Source organism: Neocloeon triangulifer, unplaced genomic scaffold (assembly GCF_031216515.1).
Source record: "Neocloeon triangulifer isolate White Clay Creek 2 clone unplaced genomic scaffold, ASM3121651v1 ptg000005l, whole genome shotgun sequence".
Lineage (NCBI taxonomy): Eukaryota > Metazoa > Arthropoda > Insecta > Ephemeroptera > Baetidae > Neocloeon > Neocloeon triangulifer.
Genome location: NW_026775548.1, coordinates 625,481 through 639,473, shown reverse-complemented (window position 1 = coordinate 639,473; position 13,993 = coordinate 625,481). Strand labels below are relative to the sequence as shown.

General features: G+C 40.0%; 2 protein-coding genes across 2 annotated transcripts in view; both read right to left on the bottom strand.

The window, feature by feature from the left end:
- Positions 1-2,234: 2,234 nt before the first annotated feature.
- LOC132193807 (beta-1,3-galactosyltransferase 5-like) lies at positions 2,235-10,866 on the bottom strand. Its single transcript, XM_059614704.1, has 2 exons — positions 10,725-10,866; positions 2,235-10,557 (listed from the first exon to the last, which is right to left on the bottom strand). Exons 1-2 carry the CDS (start codon positions 10,819-10,821, stop codon positions 9,668-9,670), a joined length of 987 nt encoding a protein of 328 aa, XP_059470687.1. The 5' UTR covers positions 10,822-10,866; the 3' UTR covers positions 2,235-9,667.
- LOC132193802 (piwi-like protein Siwi) overlaps positions 10,720-13,993 on the bottom strand; it is a 13,849-nt gene continuing 10,575 nt past the window's right edge. The window contains exon 15 of the mRNA XM_059614694.1: positions 10,720-13,965. Coding sequence (XP_059470677.1) covers positions 13,849-13,965 — 117 coding nt within the window. The 3' untranslated portion in view covers positions 10,720-13,848. The remainder of the gene's footprint in view (positions 13,966-13,993) is intronic.

The window sequence follows — 13,993 nt, the reverse complement described above, 5'->3', positions numbered from 1 at the left end:
TTTATATTGTTTTAATTGTTTTTGTTTTATTGCTTGAAAAAAATTATTATAAAACTGCTACTTGCTTATTCTTCAAAGAATTAAAACAAAAAATCTCAGGCCGTCAGGAATTTTGATCCAGCCTACAATTCTAGAAGAGCTAGATGTTTTTTTTTTCATTTTGCGCGATGAAACATTCAAATAAGTATCAGTTTTCAAAATATTATGTGTTTTAAAGAAATGAAACTACATCACTTTTTAAATGTCTCAGCTAAATTTGAAAATTCTCTATTCCTGGAAAATGCAAAACACTCACACATTGGAATACAACAACAGTAATAAAATAACAAAGTTGAAAGATCTTTACAACTAAATTTAACCATAAGTGACAAAATAAAATAATTCATTAGCATTTAAACGACATTATTGAATCATCATTTAAATTGATGAACATAATTTGCAAAAATATATGGTCAAATTATTTTGTGTCCACCAACTACTTGCTTTTATTATTAAAATGATTTATTTCTTTTAGACAATAAAATTAAAGTAACAGAATTATTATGATTGTAGTTTAACTTAAGAAACTAAAGAAGTTAAAATTAAAAAGAAAATGCACCTAATTAAAGGAAATTAGTTATGTCACCATAAGGCCGCCAACACCACGTTTGCCTGCGGCCGCTACAACACAGGCGACGGCCGAGCGCGGCGACGGCAGAGCGAGTCGAGCGACCAGTGGGGCACCCACGGGTCTGACGACTGCACCGCGCTCATCGGATCCAACGGCAGAGCCGCGACCACCGGCTTGAGAATTCTTTGTATAAATAGAGGCTCGATTTACCAATAAATACATTCGATTACCAGCAGACCTGCTGTAGTAATCTTCATTCATTATTGACTCGTCCCTGACTATTGTTACAGTTAAAATTAACATTAGGAGGGAAAGAGACGAGTAAATATTATAAATTATTTTATTGACTTTTGAATGAATTAATAATCTAGGATTATACAGATCGACACAAATTATTGAAATTATCGAAAAGCAAGAAAAGAGTAATTCGAAATCGTCACGGGTTTTGATGTCACTCTCGGACGAACTTACAGGAGAGTGCATTTTAGGCAAAATCAGTTCTAGAAAATATCGTGATTACATCAGTTCATTCGCGTAAAATTAAAACTGCATCAAATGGGACAACGACACGGCACTTGCTTAATTTAGAAAATGCAACCTTTTCGGCTTAGAGCGGTGACCGACTTGAATCATTATTCTAATTTTTAGATGATTTACGAAGAGGCCGAAAATCCGAGCAGGTTGTCGGGGAAAACTCGGCACTTCCTCGAGCGGCTACCGATGGTGCTTGCTGCACCATTCGTGGCCGAAGCTGGGAGAGAGACAGGGTGTCGGATGACACGCGAGGAGCAACGATACATGAGTCGTGTTTGTGTAGCCGCGTGGCTTGGTTTCAGAAAAAGGCGAGTCCGTTTGCGCTTTTGCTTGCACAGAATTGATCTTCAAATGAGCGTCAAACGCGAGGCTCAAATTATTCAAAATAAACTGAGATGCCCAAGAATTATCAATTGAATATTTGCTCGCCAGGAAAAATTAGTTTTGAAACAACGCAAATATGTTGAGTAAAAAATAAAAATTCAAATTATGTAGTATTAATTTATTTTTCTTGCAGACACAGTTGAAGATGTATTTTCGATTTATGATGTTATTTGAACTAAATGTTCTCTATTTTCAGTTATTTCAGTTTCAGAAGTTTTCTTGCACAGAGGATAATTGAGAGTTAAGAAAGATGTTTTTGAAGTGTATTAAAATTTGACATCTCCTTAATGCAAAAATATAATTTCTTAACTATTTAACCTTCTTCCTTTCTGTACCATTTTTCGCACAGTTATAGATTGAATATTTCACGTTGAGTTGCCTAAAGGATTTTCTTAACGTCCCCCCCCCCCCCCTATGAAATTAAAAATAGTACAAAAATTTGAAAAAGAAAATATCAACCAATTTATTAACACGTGCAGGTGATCATTTTTGATGCGCATTTCGTCGAATTATGCTAACCCGCACGACACTTGTGCTCAGCAAGTTGCCTATCATCCAGAGAGTGTCGAGTAAAAATTAATTATTATAATATCGGGTCATTTATAGAGAACCAAATAAATTACGACGCAAATACGAATCTACTCTAATATTTGAGTCGTTGGTGTCTCTGGACCCCAAAGCTATACAATAACAGGAGGTTTACAGACCAACCTTTGTCCCGGACAGGGATCGATGTTGAGTGCTAAAGCAACGAGTAGGACTACAAATGCAGCATTAATGATACCGAGGGCTATGGCCATTCAAACCTTAACTCCTGTTGTTACGAGTAATTTGCGAACAGCCAGTAATTCTTCATTTCGCCTGAGAATTCGGCGCAAATCACTCAAATACTCTCACACCTTACGTAATAAAGTAAGCAACATATTTTAACTTGCAAGATCGCGGCAGTTTCCTCCATTCATGACAAACTGCTTTTGCAATCCACATGCAACTTCTATATTTTTCTCGATTTGTCAAACAACGCTGACAACAAAGTCTTTCAAATCTTTTGAAATCTCTCGATTTTATACAATTTCCGACAGATTTTGTGCAAATGTAACAATAATCAGCAGAAAATGATTTAATACACAAGCCTGTACGCCTTTCATGCTCCCCAGGTTGCCTATATTGTCTCTTTCTCACCCCGCGATCGGGCATGAGTGAACGAATCGTTTAATATCTTGAATCATATGAAACCAGAATAATCTAATTTTTATGTTTTACTTTGCTCCGCAGAGCACGTCCTCGTGGAACATTTGCATAAGCTTCAGGGAGTCGGGAATAAGAGATAGAAACAGGCAGCTGCGCGGACTCGTGCCTCTTTTGCAGAAGAGCCCATCTTGCAATATAAATTGTTTAAATTAGCGGCTTGTGTCATTTCTTTCCAGTGCTAAACTAATATTTACAATCTTTTCGTCACTTTTTTGGGCATTTTTAATATTTACAAGTTCAGAGAAAAATGCGGCAATTTCGAGTTCAGCCAAAAACTTTTCTTCATCAAATGGCAGCCAGTCAGCGCTGGAGCGACTGAAGAAATCAGTGCAAACGTGTTTTTTTTTTTTTTTTTGCCTGTCTTTTACAATTTTTATAAATTTTTGTTCTCTTTTTAATATAGATCTGACTGAGATGCCCTGCAGGTACAAGCTGAACTGGCGCGCACGGCCACATTCGCGACCCGAGAGGAAGGACTTTTTCCTGTGTCTCGGGGGACCTCAAAATATAATTGCGGCCTTCCGGAATGGACCCCAGACCCTCGGCCCTGAATTTATTTCCGTCACATGATCAAGGGAATTTCGGCCCCACTACCCCCGGAGATCCACCTCCTGAAACCCATTTTCAACTCGGATGGCACCACTAGGATTGGGCAACTGTTTGATCATTTTCCTGTAATAAACAAACATATCAAGCAATGTTCAAGGACCGCTCTCCTGCCAGCATCCCGCAGTCGGTTCCAACCTTCTCCTCCGGCGGGGTCGCCAACACGCAGCGTTTTCCTCCTTGACGCCATTTATTCCTCCCTGAGCACAAAACATTCACCCTCTCACCCTCGCTCCGGTTTTTCGCGGGGCGCAGTTCTCCAATTTCTATACTCATCAAGCACTCTTGCGGGGCGCCGTGGCCCTTCTGGCCTGGGCCCGCGGCCCTCCCACGGCCGTTCATTTTTTTGGCCCGCGCCGGGTGAATGAGCTCACCCACCACCACCTCGAGCCGTTCGGTTCTGTGGCCCCGCCAATTCTACATTTTCGGGTCGCGCCTGTTTTTAACTTTTTTTAGCCCTTTAGGTCATGGCATTGTCCCAAACGCCTCGCCGCCTCCACATGCACTGGTCCAGGAACATGATCTCGCTGCCTGCGGACGGCGATACATACGCTTCGTGTCGGAATTTTTGGACGCCGACGTGAACCTCCGTGAGCCCACCTTAGGTCGCGGTTTGTGGGCGACCCTCCAAGAGGTCGGCGGCACTGCCGACAGCGACCTTCTGTGTCTCACGACGCCACCGATTGCAGTGGCCCAGGCTTTCTTCGAGACACAGACGGCCCACCTCACGGTCATTGACCAGTTGACCCGTCGCTGTGCGAACGCTTTCATCATCGCCATCAGCGTCCCAGCCAACATGGTGATGGCCACTCCGTTGTACCGGACCCTGAGGGAGGCCATCACCGACTTACTTCAACGTATTGAGGACTACATTAAGCGCGCGGTTGACATTGACACTCAATTTTTAACTTCACCCCAATTTAGCCGGGGGGAGGGGGTGAACATCTCACCCCAATTCTTAACTTTTACATTCTCCTCTTTTAATTAGAAACGATGTTTATTCGCACTTTAATAACCCCGAGGGAATTTCAGCAATATCCGGTTTAGGTTTTAAATTTAACAACTCTTTCTATGCTAAATTAAATTCACGGCCATTCAGCAAGAGGCTTAACTTTTATAATATTTCGGAGATCGTACCGAGCAGCCAAACTCTTTCACATTTTCTTGATGTCCATCAAAAGTCCCAAACGTCAATTTTTAATTTTTTTCATTAACTTAAATTCGAGAGGGGGAGATGTCAGGATTTATAATTAAGTGTGCGCCCCAATAAGTTAAATGGTAATCACTCCCACGCACCGGGCGCGCACGCGTAATAATTAAATGAGCATTTAGCATGGAGCGAGTGGTTCCGGAATCACTCGTCTCCGACGGACCAAGCCAGGTGGACGGCCGTCTATTCAGAGTGACCTATCGCAAGGTATTGTGAAATGTTTAGACTTAATAATAACGAGGGCTACGGCCATTTACTATGACGCCTGTTGTTTATTATTGTAATCCCCAGTGGCAAAGCACCGTCAGGGCTTAACCCTGACAAAGGGGAATTAAGTGACAGGAAGAAGAAAAACTCCTCATTCCGCACATTCGAATCTCCTTCCAGCAAAAATAGATTTTCCACGCGCCTCTGTTTTTCCTCTGCCACAGAATCGGCAGAAATTTTATTAGGAAAGTCCTGAAGGCATTAAAATAATATTGATAATGGGTCGTTTGGAGAATCAAAGATTACGCCAAAAATACGAATCTACTTCAGTATTTAAGTCGTTGATTTCTCTGGACCCCATAATAGCTTTATATTTTCACGCCTGTGGCGTTGAATCAATTGAGTACAAATAATTTTTTTCATTTACTCAAATTTGAGAGGGGGAGATGTCAGGAATTGCAATTGCGCGCACCATTAACTTACATAATCACTCGCGCGCGTAATTAACCAGGAGAAGAAAAGTGCAACGCACCGAGCGCTGCTTCGAGAAGAAATGAGCCCTTTTTTGCGGGGCTAATTCTATATTGGCTCTGATCGGTTTTCAATTGGTGCTGCGATTTGGCATTGATCGATTCCTATCAAGATGGAGAAACACACGCAAAATTAAAATCAATAAGTGGGGCCAAAACCACGCCCACATATTTTCCTTTTACTCTTTAATTGAGTAGTGTAGGAACTGCCAGACAAGAAAGTTGCTCTTTTGCGAATCAATATGTTACTCGAGTTAAAAAATCCTGCTGCTGCCCAGGAATAAATTCTTGGTATAACTGATAACGATTTCCGTCTCTTTTCCTCGCTTTTATAATGATTATAAATAGGTTTTTCATTATGTAGCTTAAATATTTTAGAATGGTGTTTTTTGTTTTGTTTCACACGTATTTCGATGAATTATGCTAACCCGCACGACACTTATGCTCAGCAAGTTGCCTATCATCAAGAGAGCGTCGAGTAAAAATTAATTATAATAACGGGTCCTTTATAGAGAACCGAATAAATTACGACGCAAATACGAATCTACTCTAATATTTGAGTCGTTGGTGTCTCCGGACCCCAAAGCTATACAATAACAGGAGGTTTACAGACCAACCTGTGTCCCGGACAGGGACCAAGGTTGAGTGCTTCTGGGATTTCGTGAACGAGAACCGCAGGCTCTGCGGCATCCACTCCCGCTGCTACCGGACGGGCGAGCGGCTGGACTCGTACATCAACTTCGCGGCGGCAGGACAAAGCCTTTTCTTGTCGGCACATTTTCGAGCGCACATCAGAACCCTTCTGCGAGACGCACAGGTCGTTCCCTTTTGTTTTTTCTGTTAATTTTCACTCTATATATTTTAACTTTAGTTCGGTGCTCATATTTCTTTTGTGATTTTGGTCATTTTAGTCTCTTTTATTACCCTGACATTCTCTCACTCTCCAGAATTCAGATGTTGCTCGAAGTCCCTAATTTTTTTTTCTTTTCCTTGTTGACCGTCCTTATTTTTGTTCGCTCTTTGTTATTTTGTTTTTCATCTTGCATATTATCTTACATGGTCAACATTCCTTATATTTTATTTATTTGTTTCTTTAATTTTTTTTTTAAATTAATTTGTCCTCAGGGCTGGACACCCTGTCGCGCACCTCTTACTTAACGTCAATGGAAATTTTTCGTATTCCCCATTCTCTCGAATTTCATTAATTTCCGCTACTTATATGTTTCGGTTTTGGTGCGGGCTCCAACCCCTTTTTCCATCCCGGCAAACACACCCCAAACCCATTTCGATCCATATGTTCGTTTTGGACTGAGGTCCTCTCGCTTTGTGCAAGGGCTCGTAAACGAGCGCGGCTGACCACCGCCCACGACTTGGCTCCCCTTGGCACAATTACGAGGGTCCGCCAGTTCGGCCGAATATCAAAAACTTTTTTTTTATAAAAAGAAAAAACTTTCTTCTACAACACTATTTACACATTTAGTTCCAGACAAAATAACACTAAAATTTTCCATTCCCCAAATAAGCCGGGGGGAGGGGGTGGGTACCTCACCCCAATTGATCGGTTAAAACAATTAAGATCTTTCGAACAAATAATCCTAAATTCATAACATTGCGGAAAATTCCATTACGGCGATTCGTAGATTCATAATAACAATTAAATGCATAAAATCAACTCCTTAATCATAATTCAGTAAGAGGAAAATATTCATTTACAAGTATTAAATAACTTATTTATTCGAGCAAGGCAACATTTTTCAATTTTAACAAGTGCTGAAAATTACTTTAAATTTTTTATTTGTTTTTGTTTTTGTCCTAAATTTGAGAGGGGGAGATGTCAGGATTTGAATGAGTGGTTAATGGGCTTAACCCTGACACTCTCATTGAGTTCCTAGAGTCGAAATCGGCGCATAAATACGAGAGTTGTTTGCGAACAGCCCGTAATTCTACATCTCTCAACAGCATTCAGCGCAAATCACTTAATCACTCTAAACTTTCACCTTCCCTGCGAGAAATTTGATATCAATTTTATATCAAAATGTCATCCTTGCGAGACACTTTGATATCCGGATAGTATGTCCTGGGGATATCCGTACAATATGATAATGCCCATGACTTTGATATCCCCGTAGGATATCAAAATAAGTGATACTTTTGGGACACCCCTCATTTCACGGTTACTCTCTTTCACTGATTTTAATGACATTAAAATTAAAATCGATTTTTTTTTCAAATTACATATTTTTATTTTTGCACACTCACTAATGTGTCAGGATTTATAGTTAAGTGTGCGCCCCATTAAGTTTAACTTGTAATCACTCCCACACACCGGGCGCGCACGCGTAAACAATAATGAGCATTTAGCATGGAACGAGTGGTTGCGGAATCACTCGTCTCCGACGGACCAAGCCAGGTGGACGGCCGTCTATTCAGAGTGACCTTTCGCAAGGTATTGTGAAATGTTTAGACTTAATAATAACGAGGGCTACGGCCATTAACCATTACGCCTGTCATTTGTTATTTGCGTATATCCCCAGTGGTAAAACACAGTCAGGGCCAAACCCTGACAAATGTTTAACAAAATAACATCTTAAAAAACAATAATGATATTAAAAAACAGAACTACATGCCAAAGATGATTTTGGTAATGAAGTAGCAGCATATTTTAACTTGCAAGATCGCGGCAGTTTCATTCATTAATGACCAACTGCTTTTTCAATACAATTAAAATCTCTTTCTTTCTCGACTTGTCAAACAACGCTAACAACAAAGCCTTTCAAATCTTTTCAGATCTCTTCAATTTATAAAACCTTTTTGGCAGCTTTTATACAAATGTAACAATAATCAGCAGGTATAAACGATAGTTTAATTTGATAGGGCGAAAAAACAGTCAGAGTTTTATTATCTTAGCAAAAGGTTTTAGAATAAAAGTTTTTTTTAATTGGAACGGGATAAAAATATTGATAATGGGTCCTTTAGAGAACCAAAATATTACGACAAAAATACGAATCTACTTCAGTTTTTAAGTCGTTGGTTTCTCTGGACCCCAAATACACTGTCAGGGTTCGCGCACCTATTAATTAATTAATTCACTCCCACGCCAATTGATACGCATGCGCTAATTAATTGCAACACCTTAGCATGGTGAAAGTGTTCCGACTGCCACAGTTGAGACTCTGCTTTTTTTCCTTCCCTCTCAGAATTATAAAATGCCTTCATAATTCATTTCTTTGTTTCCATAACTTCGCGGACTAATAAACATTGTCAGGGTCTCTTTGACCCTGACAGCATTTTGTGACTACTTTAAATCTTGGTGACCCGTTTTTGTAATCTGTAGTATTGTTTATACGCGTCAGCAATAAACACGAGCTGATGCTTTGTAATGTTCGTTTCCGGATGGTCAGACGGAATCTGGCCGCACCACCGGACAATAAAGCCGCAAGGTAAGAATTAAACATCTCGTTTTAATATTACTAAGGGCTATGCCCGCATCCCCGGGCCCTAAGCCCTTACAACATACATCTTAAGTCAAATCACACAATTAACCAATTTATTACATTCCAGTATTATTAATATTTCCATTTTCAGTTTAGTTTTTCGGACGACGACGACTTAGAAGAGGCCGAAGCTCCAACTGATTTGTCGATCAAGCTGACGCGTGAATTTGAGACGTCGCCCGGCACCGATGCTCTTCACGGGCCACCGGCCTATGCTGCTGCTTTGGACCAACAGTCCGCCTGGAGCGAACCAAGGGATCGGCTTTGGACAACCTCTGCAAGACGAGGGGCCGCCAGCCTGGAACCATCCACAAATGGGCCAAAAAATTGCGCCATCCAAGCAACCCTTTAACAATTTTGCTCAGACAAGCTTCGCCCAGCCGAGCTTCAATCAGCACCAGATGAACAGCGCAGGAGGCTACGAAGGTCCCCCTGGACCAGCCGTATATACCAACAGTTGCCACCTTTCGGAACCCTGGCAGCGCAAAATACAACGGCAGGATACCAGCAGTCTGCATACCAACAGGGAGGCTACATACACCAGGCCACCTGATTCTTCAACAATTAGCCAATAATTTGCTTTTCATAGTTCGACAACATTTTTAGCTCACATATTTTCCCCGAAAAATATTAATACATTTTTTAGCAATTCCCATTTATTTCTTGAAGTATTTTATAAATCATTGCGCACCAAATTTTAATTTTTATAACTTACTATTAAACGCTGCAATTACACAAGCATGTAACCGCGAAATAACTATGAGCGCCTTGTCAGTATTTGTTTTTGCTGAAGCATTGGTTTTCCAAATGAAAGAAAGACTTGGCCAAAATTTCTGTATTTTTATGGAACTTTTTTACAAGGACCTTTGATTGTTTGTTTGCTGCGCGCGTAAAGCAAGCTTTGTTCTTTGGGCCTGACGTCGTGTATTGAAATGAATTGTTGTGCGTGGCAGGCCGTCATTGACATTCGCTCGTTGTTGAACGTCGGCCAGCCGAGGAGGGTGGCGCCTAACCGGTAATTGGCCACGATCCCTGTGATCAGAACGTCTTCCAAGCTGAGCCAGTGTTCGGCCAGAACGGCGGCCAGCAGTGGCTCCACGAAGCTGCCCTTCAGGACGTAGGCCGGACCAGAAGTGAAATCTGGCAAAATTTTGGGCGGAAATTCCTCTCGCGAAAGATAATACTTTGATTTTTCGTCCCTCACTGGTTTCCAATTAGAGGCAAAACGCCCGATCACGGTTTTTTCGCCGAAAGTCTCGTTTTCCTCGAATAACTTGTGCCGCAATTTCGGATAATTTATGTACATGTCGTCGTCGCACTTGAGCAAAAAGTCGCAGTCACAGTTCTGGTCCGCCCAGTCCAGCAGGGCAACACTTTTCAAAGTCAGATTTCGGTACGAATCGGTGAAGTTTGCCAAAATCAGATCACGCTCGGCCTCCAATTTCAAGAGATCGCGATCCTTCAGTCCGACGCCACCGAGCACGAAAAACAACGAGGTCCGGTTGTTCAAATCTTTGGCCCAGTTTTCTCTGATCGCCCTTCGTCGTTCGTAATTCTGCGGCGCCGATAACACGAGAATCAACAGTTCAGTGTCCGAGCAGTTGACTTCGGGACTTTTCAAAAATCCTCCAGGGTATTTGGTCGCCACCGACGGCAGACTTGAGTGGAAATCCGAGATGTTGAATTTGTATGGTGTCCGGGATATCAGTTTGTCAATTAATATTTTGGCATCTACATATCAAAAAAGGACTTTTAAGAGAGAGAAAATAATCAATTTACTTTATAATAAAATAAAAAAGTGTTCCAATAAAAAGTTATATATTTAAATGAATTTGATATTTGAATGAAATTTAAATAAAAAATTTAAATATACTGATAAGATTTGACTTTGCAGTTACCTTGATAATTTTCCGTCTGGTAAATGATTGTCGCATAGAATAATCCCACCACGAACACGAATGCAAGAAAGGCGGATATTAAAATTTTCGATGCCATTTAGGTGCATCTTCGATTGAACGACGTCGCTGCGAAACCCATCAGTGCTCTGGGTGACAAGGTGAGCCAGTGAGTTATCAAAACAGATTGGGCCGTAAATGAGTTGGTGTAACAAGTGATGAGGTGAGATAAGGACGAGGAGAGATAAGACCTTTTTAATAAAGTGCGCTTATCTCGCCAATGGTTACGTCAATCGAGATGAGAAACAATTTTATTGCACATCAATTACGAGTGTTAAAAATTTCGCAATTAAATTTTTGCCTATTTACAGCCAGTAGAGTGAATTTTATTAAATTTAACTCATGAGTTTTTACTTGGTTACATTTTATGCTGTTTTTTGGTGATGCTTTTGCTAATTAATTAATAGTTAATGACATTAATAACACCATCAAGAAGCACAAAAATTGTTGCTTGTGCACCCTGCCGCGCGCATGATGATGGAATTTTGTGTTTGACTTCTCCCTTCGCAATGTTTTAGAAAGTTTCTTCTCATGTGTTACAACATGATCAGGTTGCTTCTAATGGCGCTGAAGCAAGGCAACATTTAACAAAATTAAATCAGCAAGTAGCAGATTCATTTAAGAAAATTGCTCTTAAAACAACAGAAATTTAATTCAATACGCAAATTCAGCAAAATAATTGTATGCTCAACTAAATTTAAATTTTTAATATCAGAAAATAACAATATCGGTGGGTCCTTTTAGAGAGTCATAATTTTACAACAGAAATATAATATTAGTTTTGATCCCTTTTATATTTCTGTCGTTGATTTCTCTGGACCCCAATACACAGTGAAATATGAGTCGAAACTACTCATTTCCCTTGCAAAGTCTGATAGGGTCACCTGGCGTCTCTGATAGGGTCACCTGGCGTCTAGGCGCAAATTGGAGAGAGAGATTGTAAAGGCAATACCAGGCGCCCAGCAACTCACCCTTCTCTCTTGGACTATATTAGAAAAAAAGTGGAGCTTCTACGTGCACAGGGCTCGTAAAAGAGCGCGGCTGCGGCACACCACAGTGGGCTTCCTCCACCCACAGCTCCCCTGTTGGTAGTTTTAACATTTGTCAGGGTCATACCCGGCACTTCTCTACTCGGCCACTGACGCAACATTGGCGGACTCGAAAGCAAACCAATAAAAACGAAAAAATTAATAAATGATAGAGAAAATGAAAAAAATAAAAAAATCCCCGCTTTAGCGCTCCTTCAGAGTCAACACAAATGAAACAAGATGAAAAATATAATCTTGAAAACTGTGCTCCCCTAAATACTGTTTAAAATAATTGACGAAAAATGAGATGAATTTAAGTACTTAACACGCACAAAAATAAATAATATTTTATACCTTAAATTAATATAAAAAAAGGTTTTCAGCAAAACCAATGGAAATGTCAAGATGACGCCGGAGAGAAGAAAGAACAGCACCGAGGGACCAGCAGAGAACGCCGTAGAAAACAAAAATATTCTGGTCCGACAAAATTTAAAGTAAATTTACAGTAAAATTTCGTCGCGAATTTATTTTTATTAAATTATTCATGATTGATAACAAAAAGAGAAAAAAAGCGATAAAAAAAATTACACGGTAAATTAAAAAAAAATGAAAGTAAAAAACACGAAATAAAGTTAAAAGATTAAAAAAACAAAAATAATAATAATGTAAATATATTAAAAGATTCACAAAAAAATTGCAAGCAAAATAGAATTTAAAAAAATCATCAATTAGAAAAACCTCAGTAGCATAAGGCAAACTTCTGTTTGAATAACCTTCCGTAAAGGTATTGTGTACTATTACGTCTCTTAATAATAACGAGGGCTAAGGCCATATCTTGTTAGTAATTACTATACCTCCCTAGTGGTTGAACACCGTCTCAGGGCTTCACCCTGACAATATATTATTAGCACAAGTGGAGTTTTATTACAAGCCACATATCCTCGGACCGCGAAACAGAACCTCCGGAAGCCGTGGCATGGGAATTAATTAAATATAATTGAGAATTCGGGAGGAATCGCCAAAAAAATTATAAAGTTTTAATTCTGGCTTTTTGTGTTTGATTGTCTGAACCGACGCCCAGTCTTCGCGCGTCTTGACCGCTGCGCAGAGACAATTAATTTGATGCTCGGACGCGTACCGGCGCAAAATCAAGCAGTTTCCAATGCCCCCCCCCCCCTTCTGGAGCAATAACTCGTTTGCTTGCGAAAATAATAATACCTAGAAATCGTACGCAGTCGTACATAAGTGTATCTTTTCTGTGTGGTAAAACAATCAATATTGAAGAACTTTGGAACAAATGTAAGATTCATTAATCGCCCCAATTAAATAGTATTAATATGCCGACATTAGTTTCAATAAGAAAAATTGACATTTTCCAGTTCTTGCGAGAGCGGGAGATTGTAAGTGCGCACCAAAAATTTAGTCTCAACTGATGCGATATATTTAAGGACTAATTTTTGCACGTTCAAATATTGAAAAAAGAATCCATTTGATTTCATTTTTTCTTACCGCGCGCCAAAAGTCACAAACGATCGTCGATCGATCTATTGATAACCAAGATAAATTCAAGTAGCTGTTAATCCGGCACTTCTCCCATCGGCCACCGATATATATGCTGCTTGCTGCACCATTTGTGGCCGAGGAAAAGAGCGAGACGGGGCATCGGATGACATGAGAGCAGCGTTGATTGATAAAAACGGAATAACATTCCTGTCTGCGAAGCCTAGTTGTGTAGTTGTGTCTTTGTAATGTGTGAAACGATTAAGTCAAATTAATTACAACCTACAATTGAAAGTACGAAACCACTGTTTCAATTAATTCTTATTGCCCTGACCATAATGATTAGCAATTTAATTTATAATAATTAAGCATCCTGCCTATCATTTGCCAACATAGCTGCGGATAAACACATCAAAAGGTCGATGAACTTTTTGTTTCATTTTCGCGATTTTATCTCGTCTCTTATCTAATTTCTTGCTTTTTGATAATTTTTACAAAATTTCAAATTTTCCGATCTTATTTGAAATCTTAAAATTAAACTAGAGATAGAAAAGTTTGCTGCTGAGATGCGGATCGGGCATTTTGTGCAGCGACTGTGCGATCAAGGTGGACAGTTTTCTGGCGTACTGCGCCGGCGCGGGCACCTTGATTGTTCCCTGAGCGTCCGGGAAAAAAAGAAGAAAA